The 23,434-nt window shown below is 40.9% G+C and overlaps 1 protein-coding gene across 1 annotated transcript in view; it reads left to right on the top strand.

Annotated features, from left to right (window-relative positions):
- Positions 1–23,434, top strand: part of XK (X-linked Kx blood group) — a 41,062-nt gene that overhangs the window by 5,148 nt on the left and 12,480 nt on the right. The window contains exon 2 of the mRNA XM_044235475.1: positions 2,540–2,802. Coding sequence (XP_044091410.1) covers positions 2,540–2,802 — 263 coding nt within the window. The remainder of the gene's footprint in view (positions 1–2,539; positions 2,803–23,434) is intronic.

Genomic DNA, 23,434 nt, shown 5'->3' with positions numbered 1-23,434 from the left:
ATATTTTTATAGCAGTAAGTCGGTAAACTATCTCTTGGAGGAAAAAGCCCTGAATTGCGGAGTTTCCTGGTTTCTCTGATATAAATATTCCCGTCATGGCCTATTTCAGGCTACCAGTTTTTTAAAAACTGGCTCACGATTCCTATTCCTAAGAGACTATTTAACAGTCTCTTGAGTCAGTATGAGTCAAATTAAGCACTCCAGTGTTTATATATATGTGTGATTTTTATGTTTTTATATATGTGACTTTTTTAATAAAAAATTGAATTTTCTATATGTATTCTATTATAATTCCTTTCACTTACCAAATATAGTAAACATTTTTATATATTACTAGATGTATGTCTGTACCATCAATTTTAAGGATTGGGTAATCCTTCATTGACTATATATATTATGATTTATTTAATTATTGTTTTATTTTGGAGCCCTTAGATTATTCCCAGAATTTTGCTATTGCAAAATAATGCTATGATTCAAATCTTTGCAGTAGGCTTTCTGAGTTAATATATGAGAAATATTTTGTAAACTGAAAGTGCCATATAAATATTAATTGTGTTCATTAGTATCCTCATTGTGTATATGTACCCTTATCCATTTAGATTATGAGCCCCTCTGTGAACGAGGCAGGTGTACCCCAACTATCTTTGCACTTCCCACAGCACTGGCAAAGTCCATCTGCATTCACCACATATTTGAGAATTAAGACGATGGTCAATTTATTCTGTCTTGTACTCCTTGTTGCATGAAGTTGCTAGGCCTCAAATAGTTCTTGTAGAAAAGTCAGTTGCATTAGCTGAACTTGAACTCATAACCTGTACTTCATTATTTTCAGTTGAACAGATTAGCCCAGGCTGTTTTACCTGTTTTTATGTATTATATCAAAGTGTCTTTGACCCCACTGAACAAAATGTACCAGACAAACCTGTCTTCCTCACCTTATCTCTCTTTCCCTTACATACACACATACACATACCTTCTTCCTCCCGGGAAGAAACGAACCAAGACAGCAGTCACAAAATATGTCCACTTTGTATTCATCAGAGAGCCTCTTGCATTTCCTTTCTTACATCAAGTTTTATTATTTAAAATTATAAATGTATTCTTGTTGCCATAGTGGCCTCAGGTGAGAGTACAAAGTTAATAACTTTCAATAAAATAGATGAAGCCATAAAACCTTCTGGCAGCATTATAAGGTTGCTATAAAAATGCACATTGGGAGAAAAAACATCCTTTAACAATTTTTTTTAAAGATTTTATTTATTTATTTGAGAGAGAGACAGTGAGAGAGAACATGAGCGATGAGAAGGTCAGAGGGAGAAGCAGACTCCCCATGGAGCTGGGAGCCCGATGTGGGACTCGATCCCGAGACTCCAGGATCATGACCCGAGCCGAAGGCAGTCGTCCAACCAACTGAGCCACCCAGGCGCCCCTCCTTTAACAATTTTTAAACCTAAGGCCATGAGCATTTTTCTTGTTTCTAAGAAAAACCCATTTTCTCCCAACATTTTATTATGAAGCTTTTCAAACATACAGAAGACAACTTGAAAGAATTGTACAGTGCTTACCACCTAGGTTCTATAGTTAACATTTTGTTTCATACGTGTTTCCGTCCCTCGACTGACCCCTCAATCCGTGTGTGTGTGTGTGTGTGTGTGTGTGTGCGCGCTTCAAACTAAATCATGCATATCAGCACTCTTCCTCCCTTTAGTATCCCTGTCATTACCTAGAGAGGAAAATCTAATTTTAAAAGCCGGGTGCTGTGTTATTCTAGAAAGGTGACTGGTTAAGTCTCCATCCCTGGGGCAAGCTTATTCCTAAGTAAGACGTAGCTGAAAGACCTCCAGACAGGACTGACTTTAGTCATGTCCCGTAAGGGTTTATGAGAGCAGAGAGCTAGGTAGTATATTGTGGTCTTACAGGCGAGTGCTAGATGGCAAACCGCTCTGTGCTAGGGGCTCTCCCAACCAGCAGCTATGGTTTAGCTCACCTTTAGCTGAGGTGATATGGGGCGTCTACTGGATGTGGGAAAAAAAAAAAAAAATATATATATATATATATATATATATATATGCCTACATGTATCAGTACACACACAAACATACACACCCTTTTACTGTATTATTGCCATAGCAGTGTGGCCAAGTAGGTATTATCTCTGCTTTATAACTGAGGGAAAGGGTTCAAGGGTTAAATGACTTGCCCAGGACTGTACAGCTAGTAAGTGTCTTGGAGGGAAACTGAACATTCTTCTTTGACTCTGCAGCGTGAACTGCTTCCCATTCCCTACTCCGTTTCCTGGCCTCGGTGGCCTTTGGTGTCATCTCTCAATTACATTCACAGTCATTTCCAGCCGACCTGCTGGAGGGCCGCAGGAGGATTCACTTCATGCTCAGAACACCTCGGAGTGGATGATTTGAGAGAAGCGTCTGTCGTCCAGAGTGGCCAAGTCAAAGCTTTGAGAATCAGACTCATAAGTGTAAGCAGAGACAGAATCCCATCTGTCTCTGATTACCCTGACTTGCTGATTTGTTTGCAGGTGTTTTGAAGTCTTCTGCATCTATTGTCAATCAGGCCACATCGAAGAGCCTTATGTCAGCATCACCAAGAAGCGACAGATGCCAAAGAATGGCTTCTCAGAAGAAGTCGAGAAGGAGGTGGGCCAGGCGGAAGGCAAGCTCTTCACGCACCGGTCTGCGTTCAGCCGCGCGTCCGTGATCCAGGCCTTCCTGGGCTCAGCCCCGCAGCTGACTCTGCAACTGTACATAAGCGCCCTGCAGCAGGACGTCACTGTTGGAAGATGTATGTATATTTTTCGTTTCTACCTCCATTCTGGGGTCAAAGCAGGGAGTCGAACATCAAGTTTCTTATGTTTCATGTGAATTTCATGCGTATGGGCCTTCTGTTCGGAGTCTGCATTCCAGTTACTAAACTGAAAGCTTAGTTAAAGTAATAACAGTGTTTATTTTGCTTTATGAATCTGCAGTTTGTGCAGGCAGCTCAGAAGGGTTCACCTGTGCTTCACTGAACATCAATTGTGGTGGCTCGAAGACAGGGGGCTAGAGCCCATGGAAGGTTCCTTCCCGCACATTGCTTACGGCCGATGCTAGCTGTTTCTGAGTGCCTCTGATCTTCTCTATTTCCTCTCTCTGCGTGAGCTAGTTGGGGCTTCCTCCCAGCGTGGTGGCTGCTTTCAAGTGTAGTGTCCTGGGAGCGAAAAAGGGCAGATGGAAGAGTATCACCTTTTGTGAATCAGCCTCAGAAGTCACATGACATTATTTCTGCTCTGTTTTCTTTGTTGAAACAGTCAAAAATCCCATGAAGGCTCAAAGGAAAGGGAGGGGAGGAAAGCTCTGACTCTTGACGGGGAATGGCAGAGTCCTAGAAATTCATTGCTATGACCATTTTGGAAAAAACAGCTTGCCATTGGCTGAAAATACACCGGTCAGAAGCTGGGTCTCTTTGGATTTTGCCTCCGTCATTCAGTGGTAGTTCTAAACAAGCTGAGAGCCTTGGTTGTAATGGGTTCTTTGTCATGAATGATGGAATCAAGAGTACTCTCCTGTCTTCTTGAAGTTCTAATAGGTAGCTCAGCTTTTAAGTGAACACATTTGTCTAACTGTTAGACTGTTCTTACATCATCAAGTTGAGGGCAGGTTTTGTTTAAGCCAGATTTAAAAAACAAAAACAAAAACAAAACCTCTACATGCCTAAGACACAAGTGAAAAACCTTTATATGAGGCAAGGAAATAACTCCTCCCAAATGTTATAGGTAAAGGAAAACCACATATTCAGGTAAGTTTTACTATATAGAAAAGCAAAAATGAGTTAAAAGCCTTCAGTTGAAAGAATACATATTTAAGATAAAACTGAAAGTGGAATTAAAAACTTAATGAATGTTACTCCCCTCAGTATTCTCTTCTTTCTGCCTAGGCTAGATTTTACCCTCTGGGCTCACTAGTAAAATGGCTTAATTTACGGCAGGGTCACAGGGTATTTGCACGGCAGAGCTCATTCAGGTTACCTCAGAGTGACTGTGATTCTTAAGATATGTCAAGATGGTAAGTTGAGGTCTTGATCCTTGGTCCACTAATGTTTATGTGAAATGCCTCCCACAGCCCCAGGCAGACAGTAGGTGCTCAATAAATGTAGCAGTATCTTTGTTTTCTAAGGGCTTGTAACTGGCATGGACACTGACCAAGGGGAGTCCTCTTCATGCCACTCTACCCTTTGCCCAGTTCTTGGTGTTTCCATGTGATGGGGACACAGCAAGAGAGCAGAAGTGGTGATAGCCCATTTGATTTTGGCCAGTTGGTCCAATCATTTCCCTCAAGTTTTTTGAAAATGAAGATCGTCTTTGTTGACCTCAATGAAGAGGCAAGGTCAAAAATCCTAAAAAGAGATGAATTTATTTGGGAATAGCGGAGAAATTGTAATTTGGGACCCACAAACGAAAGGTAGCTGCAGGCAAATCCACTGAAGGTTGTGGGTAGGCCGTCCTTCAGGGCGGGGAATGCAAAGAGGGGAGAGTTCAGTTGGAATCTGTTGGAAACAAGTAGAGACCAGCCTTAAAAATTCCCCGAGCAGACAAAACCAGTCCAGTCTTACAAACAAAGCTCAACTCCACTCATTTTGTCAGACCAGGCAACCTGGGCCATTTCTTGTTCACGCCTCTGGGAAACCATAAGCAAGTCTTTCCAAGTTGATATGCAGCAACCTCTGATTACTTCCCTATCATTAAGAAAATCACAGTATTATCAGTTTTGTTGTAAATCAGACACTATGAAAAAGCAGTCTCTCGTCCTTAATTTTTGTTTTCCTTAGGGCACAGGAGTGTGATTTTCCATTTCATGTCCTCTGGGTCTATTTTTTTTAATTTTTTTAATTTTTTTTAAAGATTTTAAAATCTTTAAAGAGAGGCAGGCAGAGAGAGAGAGGAGGAAGCAGGTTCCCTGCTGAGCAGAGAGCCCGATGCGGGACTCGATCCCAGGACCCCGAGATCACGACCCTAGCCGAAGGCAGCGGCTCAACCCACTGAGCCACCCAGGCTCCCCTCCGGGTCTATTTTAGATTGAAGTCCTTTCACATTTCACCCTTTTGATTAAGATCTTTCACAGAACACATTGGTGATCAGTTATGTCCTTCAGGCATATTGACATTTTTGTCAAAATAAAGTTCTTTGTAGGTGGATTGTATGGTTTGTCCCATGAGCTAAGGAGGGTTTTCCTCAGGTGTCTCTTCCCATGGAGCAGAGAACCATCCTCAGTCATTTTTCCTCACAGAGCTGAGGAGGACCCCATCCTCAAGTATCTTGTCCCATCGAGGAGGGAAATGATAAGGAATGTCAATGACCTCATTTGAACAATAAGAGGATTGAAAAATGAATCATCTCAGGTATGTCCCTTTAAGGTGGATGGCTTAGTTTCCATGATTATTTGAGTTTCAGGGAAAGCTTTTCAAAGGAAAAGAATTTTATTTTATACATACATTTGGGAAGAAGACATTGGCTTATTAATACAAAACAGAAGAAATTTAATTCAAATTAAAAAGATTAAACTGAGGACCAAAAGCCCAGTGGTAGCTAGTGATTGAAAAGCACTTCTCAGTCAGTTTCCCTCCTCTTCTCGGAGTAGGGCACTGGTTGCCCCTGCTGGGCAGTGACGAGGTTTAGGGCCCTGCAGTTTTATAGAACTACTTCGACAAGGCTATGGATTTGGGTCTGCTGATATGCAAAACCTTGGACAGAAGCATTGAAAGTGGTGGACATAACTTTAGAGAGATTGCAAATTGTTTTGTTTTGCTTAATTTTTGCTACTTCAACCCAAGGAAGAAAGGCTCTGGTGAAAGTGTGCCCCAAACTTTTTCTGCCCACTATAGGGTTATAGTTATATGTCGGTATCCAGCCATAATTATAACCTTCCCAGTTCTGACGTGTTCTTTTAAGTTGATAGGACAAAGACCCTACATTAGGTATAAAAGCAGAAGAAGAAAGGATTTTTCTTATTTCGGTATCAGGGGTAAGGCAACAGTCCCTCCACATCCCTTTCAGTTGAGGGATAGTATAGAATATGTTTCTTCCACAGAAAAATACATACCCGCTCTCTTCTAAGGATAAGGCATAATTGGGTCCTTTTGTCCACATTCTTTCCCTTGGAATGAAAGAAACAATCTCATAATCAGAAATGTAATCATTATTATACAGAGCACATTATAATCTGTTTTACTAGCATTGTAGGAATGATTATGCAAGCACTTTAAATTTTTATGGATCTGAAGTAACAAATGAGCTGATCTAGTGTAAGTTAAGATTTTGGTTGAGTTCTGGGAGATCTCTAGGAAAAAAGTAAGTTTAACTAAGTTTCCATGTTTACCAGATATTGGTCAGTCCCCAGTGAAGTACCATTGACTGGGAGCACATTAGCTTCCCATTTCCACTCTTACTGCATTCCTGTTGCCCCGCCACAGGGAATAGAATCTTCTGGAGTCCAATAGGGAGTGAATTCATGTTCATCTAGGTCATATAAAATAGTATAGTTACAAATATTTATGGGAGATACCCTAGAGTTTTGCCATTTCCATCATTTTTTTTTAAAAAAAGGATTTTTGGGTAAGAGTCCAGCCCTGAGTGAGAATATTGCATTATGAGTGTGTGTGTGTGTGGGGGGGAGACCCAATCAATATGGGGAGACCCATATTAACTACATATGGTAGTTAATATGAAAGTTTTAAATTTTCTGGCAGGACTGGTTTGTTATCGGGTCCAACCATTTCTGTCTTCCTGACACCAGCAGCCTTTAGATGTCCAATTCTGTTTTTCCTTTTCAGGGGCCAGTTGTTGTATTACCCTAGCTAATTCTCTTGATTGTCACTAGGGGAAGCAGTTTTCTGGACCATGACAGAGGTTTGGTCCTTGGATCCCATAAGAGTGGCATTTTCGCAGAGACATCAGCAAGGTGGCTTTCTTTGGATTCCAGAGGGTCAGACTTAAAATGACCAGGGACTTTAATAATAGCCAGGGGTCCTGGCAGGAGTATAGCATCAAATAAATTTTGGACGTAAGTAACATTTTAAATTTTGTCTCTGTTGGACTTGTACCTGAGGGCAGGTGTTCTCAAAGAGGCGGCTCAGGTGCTGGTGGTTGCCCAGGGCCCTCTGCACAGGCTCTGGGGGATGCACATCTTGTGGTTGTTGGGGGCCTCCTGGCCCACCAGGTCCAGGATGTTGGCTGTCAGGTACTTGAGAATGCCAGTGAGGAAGACAAGTGTGCCTGAGCTCAGGCAGTGGATTTAGTGAACTTTTTTTCAGTAGGAGGTCCATGTGGCTAATGGGGAGATGTAGCTTGTTGCCTGATATCATCAGGGAAAGCACCAGCAGGAATCCAACAATTAGAAATATAAATGGGCACCTGGGTGGCTTAGTCTGTTAAGTGGCTGCCTTGGGCTCAGGTCATGATCCCAGGGTCCTGGGATGTAGCCCTGCATTAGGCTCCCTGCTCAATGGGGAGCCTGCTTTTCCCTCCCCCGCTGCTTGTGCCCTCTAGCTCTCTGTCAAATAAATAAATAAAATCTTTTTAAAAATTTTTTTTACAAAAAGAAGCATATAGTAGACAATAAGGGTGCTGACAAATCTCTAGGAACTCTGCATACAGCATAGAATGAAATATTGACATTCATAATATTTTTCCTATTCGACTTTAATCTATGGAAGGCTGAACACCTCTTTTTTTTTTAAAGATTTTATTTATTTATTTGACAGACAGAGATCACAAGCAGGCAGATAGGCAGGCAGAGAGAGAGAGGAGGAAGCAGGCTCCCCGCTGAGCAGAGAGCCCGATGCGGGACTCGATCCCAGGACCCTGAGACCACGACCCGAGCCGAAAGCAGAGGCTTTAACCCACTGAGCCACCCAGGCGCCCCTGAACACCTCTTTTGATTTGACTTTTTCTTTTGCAACTAATCAAACTAACATAGCAAGTTGAGCTATTTTTTTCTAATTTTTTTATGAGGTAAAAGAACAAATCTTATTTACTTCTTAGGGACCTCAGTTTTGAGTACAAAGGTGTTGTTAAGTTTTATTTCATTTTTCACTGTGGATTCAGTGTTGGAAGGTAAAATTGAAAATTTCCCAGGAGATTTGAGAATTAAGTATACGCGTGATTGTAGCTTGGCTATTTATTAAATAAAGTAACAATACAATATTTAAATAAACATACAAAAATCACTAACACATTTTTAAATGCAGGTTTCTTTTATTTTAAAGGGAATAATAAAAAAGTGAATAATCAAGGGCATGATAAAGTCATAAGAAAGTGTTACTGTGGTGAGATAGGGAATCTCTGCTATTTGGACAGATTATATAGAAGCGAAGTGGGAGCCTCAGTAATGACCCTGAAGATAGTCAGGTTCTAATCCCTAAAACTGTGAATGACATTGGTGGGCCTTTAATGTAATCACAAGTATCCTTATAAGAGAGAGGCAGGAGGAGTTTTGATGACAGAGGAAGAAGATAATGTGAGGATTGCTGGCTTTGAAGCTGAAGGAAAGGGCCACCAGCCAAGAAATGCAAGGAATCTAGCTCTAGAGGCTAGAAAAGGCCATGAAAGGGATTCTCTCCTCTGAGGCCTCTGAAGGGAGCAGGGCCCTGCTGACACCTTTATTTTATTATTTTTTTAAAAAAGATTTTATTTATTTATTTGACAGAGAGAGAAATCACAAGTAGGCAGAGAGGCAGGCAGAGGGGGAAGGGGAAGCAGGCCCTCTGCTGAGCAGAGAGCCCTCTGTGGGGCTCAGCCCCAGGACCCGGAGATCATGACCTGAGCCAAAGGAAGAAGCTTAACCCACTGAGCCACCCAGGTGCCACTGACACCTTGATTTTAGCCCAGGGAAGCTGATTTCAGACTTCTGACCTCCAGAACTATTAAGAGAACAAATATGTATTGTTTTAAGCCACCAAGTTTGTGGTAATTTGTTTTTTTTTTTTTTAAAGATTTTATTTATTTATTTGACAGAGAGAAATTACAGGTAGATGGAGAGGCAGGCAGAGAGTGAGAGTGGGAAGCAGGCTCCCTGCTGAGCAGAGAGCCTGATGCAGGACTCGATCCCAGGACCCTGAGATCATGACCTGAGCCGAAGGCAGCGGCTTAACCCACTGAGCCACCCAGGCGCCCCTGTGGTAATTTGTTATAGCAGCCATAGGAAATTCTATAACAAGTGATTTTACTTCAGACAGAAACATTCTCTTTTTCGTACTTAATTTTAAAAAAAGATACATAACCATTTTTCATTATCTTGAGACTTGTAGTAGAGTCTCAGTCACAGGTAGTCTCATTCATATTTATTACATATAAGTTTTATTTTTTTGTCTTATTTATTTATTTGACAGAGATCACAAGGAGGCAGAGATAGAGGAAGGAAAGCAGGCTCCCTGCTGAGCAGAGAGCCTGATGCAAGGCTCGATCCCAAGACCCTGGGATCATGACCTGAGCCGAAGGCAGAGGCTTTAACCCACTGAGCCACCCAGGCGCCCCTACTTAAAAGTTTTAAGCACTTGCATTTCACAGAGGAAACTGGGGGGGTGGATAATTGTGAATTTCTGTCATTTTAGCAGAGTTCGTGAATACAGTCAGCCTAGCTTCTATTCAGCTACATAGTTCCCTTATACATTTAACAACATGGCAGAAATGAATACATTCCTCTATAAACCCAAAGATTTAGCCTCTTCGTAGCATATACAAATAAGAAGCAAAAGTATATAAATAAAATTATGCTTAGTAATGAATGTTTTAGTATTCTTACTTAGAAATGACCTAGGTGTCCATTCTGTGTCTAATGTTTCATAATATTGGTCAAAGGTCTGCAGTTATCTAAAGATTTTGGAAACACTTTCAAGGTGACATACTACAAAACCTCATTACTGTGGAAATACAAGTTTGTCAGAACAATGATTCAATTTGCTTAAACATAAATTGATATTTTTGTAATCTTAAATATTCTGTAGGTAATTCTAGCGCATAAACCTGTGTAAGTTCAGCAAAACTATATCCAAGAGGCATAAAAATGTATGCTTGTATTATATTTCACAAAAATACATATCAGAGAAATCAGTTGTTTTCATTAAACCCCAAATATTATACTAGTTGAAATTGTCAAAGATTTACGTAAATTCCATATAAATTTGAATTCTTAAAATACATTTTTAAAGTCTAACACATTTAAAATATTTGATTTCTGTATTTTAGGAAATTTTGGTTATATTACATTTATATAAGCAGTTACTTATCTGCATATATCAATAAGAACAGAGGTCCTTTAAATTAAGAAAGAAACTTTATAATCTATATATTAATGCCATCTTAAGGCAAGAAAATGTCACACATTCACACAATCAGTGGTGAAGGCATTTCTGAATTACAGATATAGAAACATATAGCTCCGGAGAAACAGCTTCAATTTTACAATTTTAACCGTGGATCAAGAGTAAATACAGAAACAAAATCTTCCCAGTCCAGATTTCAAAAAGCTGTTTCCCTCCCAAAGGGCATGAAATTTGGAATTGATTTAAGCTTAAAAAGAGACTAATAAACAAAAAGACTGACAAACCAGATTCTCTTTTGCCTCTCTCCCAGCAGGGGCTGGATCTCTATAAACCATGAGTCCATGTAAAGAGATCTCCAGATGGTCAGATCCTCAAACCAAATTCCCATCCATTTCTGCCAACCATGGGGAATAACTTAATGGCCATAAATGAAAAAAACAAAACAGAAATACATTAGTATAGAGGCAATTTTTAAAAAAAGATTTTATTTATTTGACAGAGATCACAAGTAGGCAGAGAGGCAGGCAGAGAGAGGATGATGTAGACCCCATGCTGAGCAGCGAGCCTGATGCAGGGCTCGATTCCAGGACCCCCGGATCATGACCTGAGCTGAAGGCAGAGGCTTTGACCCACTGAGCCACCCAGGTGCCCCTAGAGGCAATTTTTTTAAAGACAGAAAAAGGCAGAGTGAACACAGTTCTGTTGGCACTTTGGCTTCAGCTAGGAGAGCCAAGAAAAGACACTCCTGGGCTTTAACTCTACATGAAGTACATTCTCCATGAACCATTTACCTGCCTATCGGGCATCTCGTTGTGAGTTTCAAAGCTGTGAAAAGGTATTTTTCAAAAGGTAAAATCATGTGTCACTTATATAGATATGGATACTTGTTAAAAGATTTTATTACTTACGAAGTGGACAGGTATGAAAAACCAGTTCAAAAGAGAACAAAGGGATGTTGATTAGGAACTCTGAAATAAAGATATCCTTGGGAATAAAACTGTATTTTTGCACCATGGGAGGGGAGACCATTGAACCGCCACTGACCCATGTGCTTTGCATGCTTATCAGTGACCTGACAGCCTATATCCTGGAGCTGGCAAGCAACAAGGCCCATGACCTTTGCCTCGCAATATGTGGAGTGAGCTGTGCCAGACCTTGAGCTTTACTACTTCCTTAGGGATGGGACAGTCTGTCTAACTAATGATATGTGCCAATTCAGGAAGAATTGTTGATGCCGGTGTTCTAGAGCCTGGCGAGGGCCCTCAGGCCTCATCTACTGGCTGGTCCCCTCACAGTTAAGGGAGCCCCATGCTACTGCCATCAGCAAGTGCTATTAAAGGATTTGACTCCATGGGTATGGTTCTGCCTCTTCTCAGTTTCTGTCATTTTGAGTAGTGTCTGTCAGGCATCATCATAGTTTGAAGATTTAGTTTGCAAGCAAGAATGGATGTATAGCCAGGAAAGCTAAATCTGGGGCCTATAGCAGGCTATTGGATACCCTGAGCCACTTTCCCTTGGCCCTCTCGATTTTAGCGCAGCTGTGGGGAAGAGTTCCACATGCATTGCCGGCATCCCACTTCAACCGTGAGTCCCAGCACACACTGTGGTATTCTCTTTTTCTGCTTCCAGGTTTTCTCCTATGCCAGAGAATGCAGCTCAGATATAGATGAGAAGTATGGGGGAACACTGTGGGGCCACCTGCAAACTAAAGGAGATGGTAGTCAATGGATATAGCCTCGGCCTCTGTCCTTAAGATAGATAATTTGGGGTCCAAACTGTATAGTCCTCTGTGGATCACCAGAGACAATGAGCCTTGGTTGCCACAGTGGTAGCTGGCTTCATGTAGTCTTTATTAGCCCTGCTGCCTTCACTCCTTCACTTCACTTCCCAGGCTTACATCCCAGATGATCCACGTGCATCCAAATGCTTGCCTCAGGCTCTGCTGCTCATCTGAGTTGGTAATTTGAACCAAAGCAGGCCAGGCATGTGCAGCTGTGGAAAAGGCCACTAGAGTCCTCCAGCGTACACGTTCTTTCAGAGGCTGCAGAAGAACCGAGGGGCTGGTGTGTTTGAGGTTTGTACAAGAGAATGAATGAAGTCGTACACCAAAGATTCTTAGAGAGATGGGGGAAATAGAGGGTTCATTTGATGTGAGTGCTTGATAAGAATAAAAAAAAACAGTCATAGTAGTTCTTAGACAAGTGAGTTGAATGGGTAGAAAATGGTGGTTTAGCATAGGATGTTTCTGGAAGTGGTCTCAGAGATACTTCTAATTCATCCCTCCTGTTTCATTTCTGCTGTATCTGGGGAAAGGCTGAAGAGGCTAGGGTTCACTGGTCTAATTTTGTAATACGGTTCTTTGAACTTTGGTAACCTAACCTAATTGCCTTCATTTTAATCAGGTCACTTCCCAGAAATGTGCCTTAGCTGGACAAATTGTCTAGCTTCAGGAAAAAACTTCCTTGATATATCACCTATTTCCAGGGCCAGCTGTGTTTTATGAACTAATCTAAAGATAACAGTTATAATTCATACATTCTTAGAGACACGTGGAAGGAATATTGAAGGATAGCTCTGTGTGTGTGTGTGTGTGTGTGTGTATAGTGCTTTATATAAGTTTATACGTTTCTGCCACATCTCAGTTTTTTGCATGTGTATACACACTCACATACTCATATGCACATATGTACACACATACACAAAATAGAAAACTTCAAAAGGAGTCTCAAAAGAAACACCGAAATGTTAGTTTTCTTGAGATAGTGAGGTTATGGGTTATTTTTTCTTCTTTCCAGTTATCTGTGTTTTTCATGCTTCCTCAATGAATGCTTATTAGTTTTGGCTGGGGATGGGGAGAGTGGTCAGGCCTGATCTACTGGTCTAGCCACGGGTCTTTGTCTTACTTATTTATGCAGTTTTGCACTTATGGATTCTTAATATATAGTCAATGAATGATGAAAACTAAAGAGCAGGGCAATTGTATTAATTTCAGTTTTACAGATGAAAAGGCAGAGTGTATCATTTAAAACATTGCAATTGCAAATGAAAGAAGTCCCGACTAAAAATGGTGTAAAATAAATAAAAATATGAAAATTAAAATTATATGTAACGTAATATATATCACCTCACCGAACACATTCAGAGGCAGAGTGATCCCATGGTTGGCTGACTTACTGGCATGACGGTGTCATCAAGGACCTGGGGATCTTCCACCTGTGTGTCTGTTTCCCCTCGTGATTGCAAGAGGACTGTGTATTCATAATATATTGCTGCATAGTAAACCACCACAAAACTTAGTGACTTAAAATAATGACAGTCATTTCTTTTGCCCATGAACTTATAATCTGGGCAGATCTCTGCAGGGTCAGCTTATCTCTGCTCCTTGTGGTATCAGCTGGAGCAGCTTGACTGAAGGCTGGAGAATCTCCTTCCAAGGTGGCTTAGTCACGTGGCTGGCAGTTTGGTACTCCGCTATTGCTCGCTTAGCTGGGGTTGAGGGCCCGAGGCCTTAGTTCTTTTCCATGCGGGCTTCTCCTTTGCTCCCTCACAGCATGGCAGCTGGGTCTTAAGAATGACTATTCTAAAAGACATGCAGTAGAAGCTTTCTGTTTCTTAATATGTTCGCCCAGAAACTGGCAGTCATTTTTGCCATTTATCAGTTACCAGACCTCAGGTTCAAAAAGAGGAGACACAGACTCTACTTCTCAATGGGAAGAGTATCAGAGAATTTGGGTGCCGTGTTTTAAAACATGTATAGGTTGTTATAGATCTAGACAACACATGTAGGCATGACCCAAGTCAGGGAGAAGAGAGAGGTTTCTTGCTGTGTGTCTTTCTTTATTGGGGAGGAACACCTTTTCTTTTTTTTTTTTTAAAGATTTTATTTATTTATTTGACACAGAGAGAGTTCACAAGTAGGCAGAGAGAGAGGGGGAAGCAGGCTCCCTGCTGAGCAGAGAGCCCGACGTGGGTCTCGATCCCAGGACCCCGAGACCATGACCTGAGCTGAAGGCAGAGGCCTAACCCACTGAGCCACCCCTGGCCACCCCAGAACTTCTTTTCATTCAGCAGAATTCTTGGGTTTCACTGGGCAGACATAGGTCAGGCTAAACCAGTCCCTAGCCACAGTACTGGAGTTACAGATGCCTCTAAGGTATAGATGCCTTTGTCCCTGAAGAGGAGCTGGGTGGGGTCTGGAATAGATAGACCAACTTCATCTACTGAACCCTGTGACTACAGCATTCAAATATTTTTTTTCCATTTGCAACACAAAATTGTAGGAGGCTGGCCTACACAACTCTTGATTTACTCCAGGAGCCAAAACTGTGAGCATCTTCCTTGAACATGTGGGAGGGTTAGCCTGTAATCAGAATTAGACTTCTGCCTTCAGGGAAGAATGGAGGAAGGGTACCAGTTAAGTGGAAGGCCCATCGTGTGGGCAGCACCAAGGTTCAGGAAGTTTAAGGGCCCAAAGCCAAGACTGAAACCCAGGATTTTGGATGCTTGGCCCATTGTTAGTCTTTTAGCCAACACTGCTTCTCATGGAGATGGAGAATGTAAAGAGGTAGCAAGGATCTAAGAGGTCATCATGTCTGACGTTGTACTCTATGTAGAGATTTCGTCTTTGGTGTCCCTTAAAGGTGGTCCACCAGCCTCTGCTTGGTTATGTTCGGCAGCAGAACTCTCAGTCCTCAAAAGGCACCATTCCATTGATAAAACTTCCTTGTTAGTATGTTCTTCCTTGTATAATAAGTTAAGTGGGACTTTTCCTTTTCCCGCAGAAGACAACAGGGCCAGGAGCTGAATGTGCCACATACAGGGAAAAAAAAAGCCACTAAGAATTGGTCAGATTCCTTTCTTCAAGATTTTCCAAGTGTGACAAACCAGCCCTACCACAGTCTGCCCCCATATCCCACTCTCAGATTCTATCAGGAAATACCTTTGGGAAGGGGTGAGAGAATAAGGGCTTCTATAGTATATGTGGTAAGAAGCCACTCCCACTCTTTCCCTCCCAGAAACCACCTAAAGTGGAATTTCAAGATGCAGAGTGCTCGCAGCATGGGGAGTGGTGAAACACTTCGTTTCGTGCCTTCTCAGCTGGGAACCCACAGGCCCACCCCACTGCTGAAATAGTTCAGGGTGTGTACCGTGGAGTTTGGGAGTATTCACAAGCATAAAGACTGAGACCTGATTATGATTTGTAGATTTTGGAAGGTGGGAGACTTGAGGGAGCAGCCTCTGGGGTGAGTAGAGACCAAGGTACCATATGCCAAGAAAGGGGACAAGGGGGCTCCTTGATAGACGCTAGCTGCTCTAAGTGGCCCAGACCACCTAACACATTTATTGTTGCTCATCAGGGTTCAGTTCAAGTGGGAAGTTCTGGTCTGGGCCAGCCAGGCACATCTTGGGTCATTTGGGACTGACTGATCGAGGATGGCTGCCCTCGGAGTGGCTCACAGGGGCTGTACTCCCTGTTCCAAGGCTTGGGGAGGAGTCAGACCAAGGAAAACTGTAGAGCCCATGAGGTCTGGGCTCAGAGCTCGGATACCATCACTTCTTCCACATTCTCTTTCCACAGAGCACAGTTGAGAGGAGATTGGGGGCAAAAATAAATCCCTTCCACAATAATACCCCACCAAGCTGACGCTACTAAGTAGAGATTTTTCATAGAAATCAGCCTCCTCTAATCTTCAGCTTCATGGTTAGACCTGATTTTTTCCCACTAAAGCAGCACTAACACATGCACTCACCCTTCCTTCATGGCAGACCTCCAAATAGTCACAACTGTCTCGTCTCCTTTTTCATTTCCATTCTCCAGATCTTCCATTCATTTCTCTAATGGAATGCCTTGTAGCCATCAAGGTTACTGTACTCAACATAAAATCTGGCTTGTCACTTCCTTTCTTAAAACACAGCATTCATAATTGCATGTGATATTGCAGACTTATTTCGGCAAAAACTGATAGCAGTGGGACTATGTTTTATTTTATTTTGGGGCTTTAATCTGAACTCTGTGGTTTTATTTATGTGCCCAAATGATTTAGCTTCAGGAGGAGCTGAATAATGCAGTTGGTTTATATGGATGGATATAAATTCTCCCCCCCTCTTTTTTTTTTTTTTTTGGTCATACTGAGAGTGGCTAAGCCAAGATTTACCCATCTGTACCTGTACAGTGTATTTTTAAATATATAAAGGTAGGGCTTGATGTTCTTTCTTGTTCTATTTCCTTTTCTTGGATTCACGCCCAGGGTATCAGCCTGTTGAGATCATTTTGAATCACGATTCTCTTGTCTTCCCAGTTTTGTCCCAGGTATATGTGTATGTCTTCAGTGGTTGACAAGAATGTGAGATTAGGACAGCCCCAAAGCCACAAGCCTCAAGCTCCTTGACAAATGCCCTTTAGCCTGAATGGAAGTAGTGAAGAGAATCAGTACGGATGGCTTATCCAGGTGCAAATCCATCTAACTGCACTCATGTTAGCATATGACTAACTGTGACTTCCCCACAAGGATGTCATGAGGGCTTTTTTGGTGTTTTTCTGGCGGCCTCGTAAAAACCACACAATGTCTGCACCATCTGCCCACTTATTAACTGCAGGTATTTTTTTCTTTTTACATTAACTTAAAATATTGGTATTATAAAATATTAAGACATACAGACAGGAGTGGAGAATAATATAACAAACACCCACATACCTCCTTGCGTCCTTTATCAGATATTCACATGACATGTTTGCTTCAGAATTATGGGTTTTTTTCTCTTTTAAGAAATAACATATTAGTGTAATTGGGACACCCTGTGACCCTTGTCATGATTTCAGAGTTTAGCATTCTCTTGAGGATTTATAACTTAATTGCATTTGTACTGTGTCCATATATACCATATATTGATTTTGCAGGTCTTTAATCTTTAGCATTCTGCAAACATCATCTTGGAATTTGCATTTTTTGCTCCACATAATTAGTATTTTGAGAACCATGCATGCTGATGAATGTAGTGCTAGTTTATTTTGTGTGTAGTTTAAAAGTGGTCTATTGCAGGCGACAATTTTCCGTAAAGGGACAGATGGTAAATATTTCAGATTTTGCAGGCCATCATGGTCTGTGTCACTTATTCTTTGTTTTTGTATGTTTTCCTGACCCTTTAAAAATGTACAAAACCTTCTTAGCTCTTGGGCTGTACAAAGTGGGACCCAGTTTGCCAACCTTTTTTCTACCATATGACTCTAACACTATTTTTCCATCTTCCTTTTGATTTTATATGGCCTCCTAGATCTCAGGTTCTTTTCTGAAGCAGAAGTCACAAGGACTGTGCTGCTCACCTCCTTAGGAGGGTAGGAAGACAAGGCAGAAAATGAATTTGAAAGTGCTTTGAAATGTTACAAGGGCTGTTTTACTCCTTTCCGTCTTCTTACTTCCCTTTTCTATCTTTTCCTTCCTTTTTGCTGGCCCAAGTAGGCTCTGAATTAAATTTCCGTGAAGAGATCCGGGAGCTCACTGAGAAGCCTAGATGGTCAAGATACACACATGAAGATTGTGTGAGGCAGCTCGGGTTTGGGGAGGTCTGAGCCCAAACCGCGGAGTATTATATTCTGACTGGAGGTTTCCCCACAGCTCTGGAGCATCAGTGCTGCAAAATTCAGGGGGCATTTTCATTCTGGGCAACCTCAAAGCTGAAACACAGCTGGTACTTTGTTTAAATCCTCTGGGACTAAGGTCAGGAGCTTGGGCTCATTGCCTGTTCTACTATTGAATAGTGCAACTGAGCTGACCTCAGAGACCTTTTGTCTCTTAATTTATAAACTGCATCTATCAACACAGGCTCCACGGGAGTGTTGTGAAAATTAAATAAGACAAGCAGAAAACATTGGCGTGTGGTACGGGCCATTGGTTAGGATGCTCACTAGAGGTTAATTAACTATATTATTAATTGTTTATTTATGGAGGGCCCCCTTTTAGAGAAGCTACACTAGATAGCAAGTCTATAAGTGATATATGCCCTTTTTTGGGCATAGTATTGGTAACTTTAATGGATTTTAATTTAATGAAAATTTTAGCCTTATATAAGTTGATTCAAATGGGTTTGGATTCTGTGTTTTGGCTCCTTTTCTGGTCTTGAGGCAAACAGTGAGAATTAATTTTTCTTCATGGGAAGGTATTGCTAATGAATTTATTTTTTTTAAAAGATTTTATTTATTTGACAAAGACAGCAAGAGAGGGAACACAAGTAGGTTGAGTGGGACTGGGAGTGGGAAAAGCAGGCTTCCCGCTGAGCAGGGAGCCCCTTGTGGGGCTCGATCCCAGGACCCTGGGACCATGACCTGAGTTGAAGGCAGATGCTTAGCGACTGAGCCACTCAGCCGCCCCTGAATTGAATTTCTTTAATAGATAGACACCTATTCAGATTTTTAATGTCATCTTTTGTCGCTTTTGGTAAGTTGTATTTTTCTAGCAATTTGTCCATTTCACCTAAGTTACTGAATTTATTGGCGAACGTTGTTAATAATATTTCCTTATTATGTTTGATATCTGTAGTGATATAGCCCCTCATTTCTGATACTGGTAATTCATATTCTGTCTTTTTTTCCTTGATCGGTCCAGCTAGGAGTTTATCAGTTTTGTTGATTTTTTTCAAAGAACCAACTTTGCTATGTCTATTTTTAAAACTATTCTAAAATAAGAAGTTTAATTTGAGAAAAATATGCCTAAATAATAGCATTCTTCATACATTACTGCCAGGACCCCCCCTTAAGCACATGTTTAAAAGCACTTGGCCTGGTGAGAGGCATGTGAACATACTAAAACTTTTCTAGAAAGGTGAATTGAATTCACATTCGTGTTTCTTAAGTGTGACATATTCAGTCCTTCCTTGTCCTCTGCTGTCAAAGATCACCCTGATCACTGAGTGGAGGAAAAACAGGTTGGCTAAGGGCTGGAGATTTGCAGATGGGCAAGGGGAACATGTAGAAAGTGTCAGACTAGGGGTGCCTGGGTGGCTCAGTGGGTTAAAGCCTCTGCCTTAGGCTCGGGTCATGATCCCAGGGTCCTGGGATCCAGCTCTGCATCGGGGCTCTCTGCTCAGCAGGGAGCCTGCTTCCTCCCTTCTCTCTCTCTGCCTGCCTCTCTGTCCGCTTGTGATCTCTATCTGTCAAATAAATAAATAAAATCTTAAAAAAAAAAAGAAAGTGTCAGACTGGCTTCCACAGCTGTGTTAAAATGTGGGTAATAGTCATTGGTATCGCTGGCCTTTTTTTTTTTTTAATTAAGGCTGATTCTGCAGTTTTTCAGGATGTAGGAGACTGAGAAAGATTTAGAGAGCCAAGCTTTATATTTCCAGAGATAAGTAGTTTTTAATGCTTGGTTCAGATTGGAAGCTGTATCTGGTATTTCTAATTGTGCCTCAAGAGACCTAAAAGTAATTTGGAATCAGTGGATAGAATGAAATTGAATTTTCTCTAGGGAAAATAATATTAAGCAGAAATTCAAAGCATCTTATAACAAGGTTATTGTAGTGGCATATGTTCATTGTGTTTAGGAAAAAGTAAGACAATAAATTCATGACTTCAGAACTTCCAAGAATTAGCTACTTCGGGTTGAACTTAAGGACATGCAGTTGTTACTGTCTGCTTCTGTGAACATTTTCTGAGTTGTTATGGTGTATGTGGACAAGGTTCCAAATGTCAGGGTTAATTAAAGGGACTGCATATGTGTGTGTGAGTAGGGCAATGAATTATCTAGTAAGAATCTAGAAAACTTACTAACTCTTTGATTCAAAGTTTTCTTCATTTTTAAACCCTTTAGAAGTGCATTTGAATGATGTTAGCTAATGCTTAGTAAAAAGGATGGTAATATATTGAGCAAAGAGTTGCTTAAATAACAGTGACCGGCAGAGCAAATGTGCCATGAAACGCAGTTAAAATAGTCCAAAGGAGTTGGAGATTTCTGGGTGTTTGATTTTCTGGTAAACAGGGCCATTCCAGAAACCTATTTTGTTCATGTATTTTTCAGCCTTATATTTGTTATCTTTCTGCCTTTCTTTGGAGAAGATCCCATATGCATTAGAAATATTCTTTTTTTAAGATTTTTTTTAAAAAATTATTTTTTAGTAGGCAGAGAGGCAGAGGAGGAAGCAGGCTCTCTGCTGAGTGGAGAGCCCGATGTGGGGCTTGATCCCAGGGCTCTGGGATCATGACCTGAGCCAAACGCAGAGGCTTTAACCCACTGAGCCACCCAGGCGCCCCCATTCTTCCTAAATTTAACTCACCTCTGAAAGCACTGGGGAAAATGTACTCTTGTGTATCACCAAAACTTCTTATCCAGGCTTGGCTTCTGTCTGGGTGTAGGCTTCGATTTTCTTTTTGGGATTCTGTGGCTACAAGCCAGTGGAAGTTACTTAGTTACTTAATGCTACTCAGTGGGAAGGACCGCTGCCTCCCCCCTGCCCCAAACAGTATGTTGTCAAGGCTGTGCTTGGATTCCCTGGAGGATGGAAGTGCTGCTTATATAGCTTCTCAGGTTTCCTTCTAGAGCCTGTGTTTGAAGAATCCAGCACAGGGCCTTCTGATTCCACATCCACATCTCTGCAAAGTAGGTCTTGGTAGTAGAGCATGGAACTGGGGGCAGCGAGCAGGTACAGTCGCACACGGAAGAACTGAGGTCTGCTTTGCAAAGTCCAAGGCATTTACTTATCCATTTTTTATTATTTATATTCTACATATTTCTAAAGGTTTTCATGTTATTTACAGCTGTAAGCACATACAAAATAAGGCCATTAAATAAGAACAGAAAAACATTTGAAAAGAGGGAAGGGAAGATAGATTTGGGAGAAAATTATACTGAGAGTCATTGTGGGAGTTGAAAAAACTAGTGGAGTAAGGAGGTGTGTGTAAATATTTGTGTGTGTGTCTGTGGCTCAAGTGTTGGCAAAGGCAGAAAACGGAAGAGATTATTTCAGTTGTGGAGGGTCAAGTGGCCATGCCTGATTATTTTTAAAGTTCACTGTACTTGAGTAACTGTGTTTTAAGAAGGTTTGGTGTGTCTTGCTGTAGTTGAGAAGGTGCAGCAGAATGCAGAACTTCTGTCTTGGGCTTCTGAGTAGTCCTGCTACAATCTTGCTATTAGATAACCTGATATAGGGGCCTGTGCATGGGTCAGGTACTAAGTTTCTATGTCTGGGTATGGAGGGCAAGGGTTTTCTTTTCTGCAGCTCAACTCACTGGTGCCTTGTCTCTCTGCCTGAGGCAGGATGATAAGGAAGTTGGTAGGGCAGATAGAGGAGCGTTACCCCCATTTGTTGTGCCTTGGGAGGTGATTCCCAGAAACCAGCTTAGTGCAGTGTGAGGCCTGCCCACTCCCCAGTGCCTAGACAGCATGATTTCAGGAAGTTTTTATGTAGAGAACACTCATGTAATAGAAAATAGGTATGAAATTTGGGCTCAGTGGAAACAAGGAAGGATTGGACAACTCCCCAAATGCTTGGGAGGGATTCTCCACACTCCTTGAAGACCTGGGCAATTTCAAGGGTAGCAGATTCCTGATTCTTGCCTTCCATTGATAGAAAAGATGAAAAGTGAAGCTAAGACCACAGCTAGGGAAATGAACCTCATTATATTTATTTAGGCATAATTGCCTACTGGTTAAGACCAAGATAGCTTACGTTTGGATGTTAGCTCTGCTAGTTGAGTGATTTCTGGGAAGTCATTTAGCATCTTTGTGTATCTGTTTTGTCTTCTGTATAATGAAGATAATAAGAGTATTTACTTTATAAATTTTATAAATTTATAAATTACTTTATAAAGAGTATTTACTTTATAAAATTATTGTTAGGATGAAGTGATGAGTACCTATAAAATGTTTATACTAGTCGTTGGTATGAAGTAAAAGTACAATAATTTTTTTGGACATAAGAGAGATGATCTGGAGTATATTTTATCATCCAGTTTCCTTAGGCAAAAAATACAAATATTTTGGAGAGAAAAATAAAATCATTCAGGATCTTTGGGGATTGTAGATGGTAATAATCACATTATACGTGCTATGAATGTTGGGCTATAATATTTGTTCTGACACTTCTGAGTACAAAACAAGATTATAAATACATATTGAAACTCCTCAATTTCTGATCAAACATCTAGAAAACTGGCAGATGTTCAAGTGGGATTTTGGTAACAGTTAAGGCCTTCGTCACCCAAACTTTAAAATGTATTTTATAGCCTTTTAGGGTGTCATTCTGGTTACATCTTTAAAACCAGTTTTGCTAAGTAGCTAAGTAGTGCTAAGTGAGCTAAGTAGGGGTTTGAACTGTGTTTTCTATTTGGCATTTTGCCAGTGTAGGGAAGGAAATTTTCTGGAACAACTTTATTGCAATAATGAATGAGTAGTAGGTTTTTTTTTTTTGCCTTCTAAAAATGTAATCTAATAAACATTTATTAAGTGCCTAGTTTAAGTATAATAGTACATCTAGATGCATTTAAGTAAACATTTTCATTGAAGTATAAAAGGTACGCACAAAACTATACTCATCATGTGGGTGATTAATTATCACAGAGTAAATGTGCCCATGTAGCCCTCTATCCAGGTCAAGAAACAGAAGAGTACCAACACTCCCAGAAGCCTTCCTTGTACCCCTTATAACTTTCCCAAGCTTCCTTCCCAAAGGGTATCCACTAATCAGAAATCAGACTTCTAACATCACAGATTTTTAATTAATTTTTCCTGATTTAAAAAAAATCCATGTAAATAGAATCAGGCCTAGCTTCTTTCATTCGACACACTTTGTGAGAGTTATTTATGTTGTGGATTGTGGCCCAAGTTTGTTCTTTAGCATAGTTGTATAGCATTCTATTGTATGGATATACCACAATGAATTGATACAGTCTTCTCTTGATTAATACTTAGATTATTTCCAGATTAGGATTATTAAGAATAATGCCACTGAAAAAATCCTAGTAAATAAATGCCTTTTAGTGTATATGTATATGCGCTCTCCTATGTCTATACTCAGGAGTAGAATTCCTGGGTCATAGGAATGCCTATGTTTAGCTTTTGTAGAAACTGCAAAAGTGGTATCAGTTTACATTCCCACAAGCAATGTATAAGAGTTCCAATGGCTAACACCTGGT

Source organism: Neovison vison, chromosome X (assembly GCF_020171115.1).
Source record: "Neovison vison isolate M4711 chromosome X, ASM_NN_V1, whole genome shotgun sequence".
NCBI lineage: Eukaryota > Metazoa > Chordata > Mammalia > Carnivora > Mustelidae > Neogale > Neogale vison.
Note: the sequence above shows the minus strand (reverse complement) of the source record. Positions and strands in the feature narration are given on the sequence as shown.